At 60.8% G+C, this 5,202-nt stretch overlaps 1 protein-coding gene across 1 annotated transcript; it reads left to right on the forward strand.

Annotated features, from left to right (window-relative positions):
- Positions 2,337 to 3,332, forward strand: LOC110436416 (nascent polypeptide-associated complex subunit alpha, muscle-specific form-like). Its single transcript, XM_021463510.1, has 3 exons — positions 2,337 to 2,830; positions 2,913 to 2,989; positions 3,070 to 3,332. The coding sequence occupies exons 1-3, from the start codon at positions 2,337 to 2,339 to the stop codon at positions 3,330 to 3,332; spliced, it is 834 nt and encodes a 277-aa protein (XP_021319185.1).

The following is a 5,202-nucleotide window of genomic DNA, read 5'->3' on the forward strand; positions in this document are numbered from 1 at the left end:
AGGCGACGGGCGGCGTCCTTGTGCTCGACGCCTTCCGGTTCGCTCGAGCCTGCTTCCGTATTCGACGGTAGTTGGTGCTCGAGCCCTGATCGATTCGCTCGACGCTCTTTCCGTCTTCGATGCTGCGGTCGTTGATGACTGTACGCGTGACTGGTTAGAGCGTCGAGTTGGGGGCCTCGACCTGCGTACGGGCAATCTCGTTATATACATCAGTTGGGATACCCCTTAGTGATACCCTCGACAGTAGCCCCCGAGTCTTCATTCGAGCGCTTGTGCTCGAGTGGAGGCTGTATTTTTGTGGTCGAATTTCCGTGGGGGCGCGCGAGCGACCCCGCGGGGGTAGCCCCCTAGCCCTTGGAGGAGTTTTTTTACTCCTTCGAGGGTTATATCGCCCAATTCACAGAAGCGCTGTCGACACCGGTGGTGGAAGGTTCTGTATGGCTTGTTTTGCGCAGGGGTTTCGACGTACTCTTGATAGAGCGAGTGTCATCCACCCTAGATTGAGCTCCTAATGGGTAGTCCGAGTGAGAACCTGTGCCCCTTTCGAGGGGGTCAGCTGTAGCCCGGAGGCGTTCTCATAAAGCGGGATTGACGTGGTTGGGGATGCTGGGCTCGTTCGATAGAGTCCAATGGCTCGATGCCTCCTGTCGGGGGGATTCCTCTCGACTGTCTCAACCCTACCTCGGACATCCCCAGTGAGTTCTCGAGGCAGGCCTCGATTTTTGACCACTCGCTGGGCATCCCTGACTCTGGTGCTCGAGATCGGCTGTCGAACCCTTTCGGCGGGTCAGCCTGGGTCCTCTCGAGGCTTTCGTCGGTACGTACCTTGGCTTATAAAGGAAGGAAAAGGTCGTGGCGGTTCACCTTTCTGCCCGTTGGGTGCTTCTTTTCAGGCGGGAGCTGTTGCGACACTGTATCGGCGCAGAATTCGGAGCGCCCGGCCTGTGAGGAGAAAAAAGACCGTTAGGTGGCGCATTTACGGGGGGAGTTACCGTATTTATCGGATCTGCCCGTTGGTGGTTGCCGTCTATAAATATCCCGTGGCCTGGTTGCCGTTCTCCCTTCTGCCTTCCGCCCTCATTCCTGTCTTTGCCTCCTTGCCATCTCACACACGCGCGCACCCTCGAGCAGTAGCGGATCCGCCTTTCTTCCACCCAAGGATGCCTGTGAGACTCGTCGTCGCCGATGACTGGCGCCCGTCGTCGATGACGGAGCGCCGGTTGCTGGAGCTCGAGAGGGAGGGACTCCTGCGCCACCGCACATCGCTGTCGTCGCCGGAGTGGATTGCCCCGCCAGCGGACCATAGGGAGCCCAAGCCGCCCAAGGGCTACGTGGTTTCGTTCGCCAAGTTCCACCACCACGGCCTGGGCGCTCCTCCGAGCCGCTTCATGTGGGCGCTCTGCCACCATTACGGGGTGGAGCTCCAGCACTTCTGCCCAAATGCCATCACCGTCGCGGCGGACTTTGCCGCGGTGTGTGAAGGCTATTTGGGGATGATGCCCCACTGGGAGCTGTGGCTCCACCTCTACAGGGGCGAGCTCTTCAACGCCCCCACCGGGACCACTAGCGTGAGGAAGCCCGTACGGGCGGGGTGCCTCAACCTCGTGCTGAAGACGGGGAAGACAGAGAGGCCGCACGAGTACATGCCGGTGGGATTGTCGACGAACCACGCCGGATGGGACTCCCAGTGGTTCTACCTAAGGAAAGACGATGATCTCCTACCCGCCTACACCGGTCGCCTGATCACGGAGCGTCCGGCAAACTGGACATACAGCATCATCCAGGCCCACCAGTCGCGGCTCGACCCCCTCCTCGACGCCCTGAAGAAGCTACGCTTGGAGGGCCTGTCCGCCGCTCTCGTTCTCTCGGCCGTCCATCATCGGAGAGTCCTCCCGCTAATGTCTCGGCCGCTGAGGATGGATGAGATGGGTCCCGGTGTCTCGTCCCGGGACCTCGAGGCGTGCCGAATGTCCAACGAGGCTCCAGCGGATGACGAGGTCGCGGCCCGAGTCAGGGCGGCCGTCGCCGGCGAGTTCCCGCCGGAGCACGTCAATGGCTTCCCCATGAGGCCTGATGTGGGCTCAATCGACCTGGTAAATTATTTCCTTGCGTATGGCTTTGATTCCGGATTTCCTTCGATCCCCTTTTTGAGCCTGCCCTTGCTCTCGCAGGGACCGATCGACGTTCTGTCCTCGAGGCCTCCTGTGAAGGAGGACGAGGTTAACCATGACAAGCGGCGTCAGTCCGCAGAGTAGCAGAAGTCCGCCAAGGACTCGGAGAAGAAAAATAAGAACAAGAAGAATCTCGACCGCCAATCATTAGAGGCGCGTCGGGCCATGTCTAGGCAAAGGGGGGAGCCTGAAGAAGAATCCCCCAGTGAGGACGACGGGGGAGCCGGCGATGACGACAGCGACGATTCCGAGGGGATGGCGTCTCGCCTCGACCAGATTCTCGAGGGTTCGTCTAGAGGCGACGTCGACACCCCACGGACGGGAGCACCAAAAGAAGGGCCAGGAGGATCTCACCGTCCCCGCGCTGACACCCCTCCCGCACCAACGCCGAGCCAGGTCGCCCCGCGCCCCCAACCTCCCCCTTCACCTAAGGCGGGTGGCCAGGCTAAGCCCCAGGCAACGGGGCCGTTGACCTGTGGCCGCGCCGCGGCCTCCGAAAAGGGAGAGACTGGCCGCAGGAGCGCTAGTCTCGTCGCCCGTCGGGCGGGGGACGCTGGACCAAGGCCTACGCCTGCCCGTGAGGGACCTGGAGCCTTGACGCGGGGCAGCTCAAGGCCTGCCGCTCGAGGCACCGGCAGGCGGGCCGTGCTCCCTGTGGGGTAAGTTTTCGTCATCGTAATTCCTATCCTTTGATGTCTCTGTATGTCCCCGGCTTTGCTTATGCCTATTCCTTTTTTATAGGTTAAAGCGGACAATCGAGCAAGCTCAGCCTTCGATGGCTAAAAGGCTCAAGGTGGGAGCGGCCCCCAAGGATTCAGGTTAGCGGTTTATTTCTAACTACATGTTTGCTTCATGTCGGTTGTCATGGCGACTGATTTTTGTCATTGAGCGCTTGCAGGCCCCTCCGGTCTTCGGCCGTCGACTGGCATCGAGGTCGCTCCGCCTCATCCATCAGTGGTGGAGTCCACCCCGCCGTCGCCAAGGCAGGCTGAAGCGCCCTGTCTCGAAGAGCAGGAGGGAGCCCCCGAGCCTCCTCGATCGGGGGTCGAGGCGGAACCTATCACTATCAGTGATGGATCTGGCGGCGATGGGCCTTCGATGGATGCCCGTCCCATGGATGAGGAGGTCGAGGCCTCCGCCACTGCGAGGCGGACACCTTAGCCTATCGGGCTGCACTCCGTCGAGCAACAGAAGAAGAAGGAGGAGGAGGAGCGTGAGCAGGAGACGCGGCAGCAACCACGGGAGGAGCAACGGCCACCACTGAAGGAAAGAGAGGAGGGGCAGGCACCAGCGGGTTCCCAGCTCGAGGGGTTGCTAGAGCAGGACCGCCAGTAGGAGCCGCAGGAACTCCAGGAGCAGCAGCAGCATGGGGGCCAGCCGTCGGAGGAGCCGCTCGAGCGTCCTCCTCGCAGTCCGCCCCAACCGATACTACCGGCGCCGCAAGAGCCCGGGAACCAGGAGGAAGGTCTGCCAGTTTTCGGCCCTTCGACCCCAGCGTGGCTCCGTCCAGGGGCGCCCGCCACAATCCCAGCAGAGTCAGGGCGAGCTTACGGCGTGGTGGCGCTCTCCTGCATGATGCACACCCCCGTCGACCCTGAGTCCGAGATTAGGAGGACGATCTACGGCATGGACGGGATCGCCCCGGGATTCCTCCGGGAGCGTCAGTCGTGGGAGGACCGTATTCCCACCGAGGAGGACGAGGCTGGGACATCGGGCGGTGGCGGAGGCAGCGAAACTGGCACCTGGAAGACGGTGGATGATGACAGGCGGTTCCCCTCCCTCGTCGACTTGTTCCTACGCCACGGGGGGTCGCTCGAAACCGTTGAGGAGCTCATCCGCGGTGTCAAGGCGCGGGCCGACCAGGAGATGGAGAATTGGTGCCCCGATCGGATCCGCATCCGGGCTTCCACCGATCTGTCTGAGCCCAACATTTTTCTAGACGATCGGAAGGAAGCCGAGAAGTGGGAGCACGTCGAGGACCTCCGCCTTTGGATGAAGCACACGGTGGGGCTCCTGTCGGATGTTGTTAACAATGGACTTGGGCTGGCCTACTTTGTAAGTATTTCCCAGTCATTTAATCCATATAGAACAATAGGTTTGTGTCCTAACTGCTCAACCACCGGCTCGCAGGACCTGAAAGAAACTTCCCGCATCAAGTCGAGCTTCATCCACGCCACGAGAGGCGGCTGGGAGCAGCTCCCCATCCTCAAGGACCAACTTCTGGAGTCGCAGGAGAAACTCCTCAAGGCCTACAAGGAGCTCTTGGCGCTTGAGGAGGAGAAGAAGGAGAGGGAGGCTGCCCTGGTTGAGGGTCGAGAGACCTCGAAAAAGGCAGTGGAAGAGGCTGCGCTACTGAGGGAGCGGGCTATGACAGTAGAGGAAGCCGCGTCCAAAGCCCGGGAGGAGGCCCTGTCCTATAAGAATGCCGTTGCTGACCTAGACAAGGAGAAGGGCCTCCTCCAGACTGAACTTGCCACCGCCCGGGAAACCTTCTGAAGGATGAAGGTGGAGTGCGTGAACGGTGAAGTCGCCAGGAGCGCTGCTGAGGAGGCCAAGAAGAAGGCCCTCGAAGATCTCGAGGCAGAGCGGGCTCGATCTCGCAGCTTTTCTAAGGACGTCGATCGTCTGAAGAGGGCGCTGCTGGAAAAAGATGGGGCTGTCGCGCAAGCCGGCAAGGTGATCGAAGATCTTCGTGTCGCCAACACCGAGCTGGCGCGTTCCAACAGGGAGGTCAAGAGGGCCAACACCAACTTGGTTGGCGAGAACACGGCTTTGGAGGAGAGCATCCGCGGTATGTTTCCACTATCGAGTTTTCTTTTCGAGGTGTGTTGGGCGTTAGCTAATTTCCTCGTGTTGGTCTTTGCAGGACTCAAAGATGAGTTGCTGGCCACCCAAGTCGAGGCCTGCTCCATCAAGACCCGGCTTGAGGGGGAGGTCGCCTTAAATGGTCGTCTACGGACTGCAATAAGCGACCTCTCGGCATCCTGGGAGCTTGAGCCTATGGATGAGTCCAGTGACGAGGCTCGAGGTG

Source organism: Sorghum bicolor, chromosome 6 (assembly GCF_000003195.3).
Source record: "Sorghum bicolor cultivar BTx623 chromosome 6, Sorghum_bicolor_NCBIv3, whole genome shotgun sequence".
Classification (NCBI taxonomy): Eukaryota; Viridiplantae; Streptophyta; class Magnoliopsida; order Poales; family Poaceae; genus Sorghum; species Sorghum bicolor.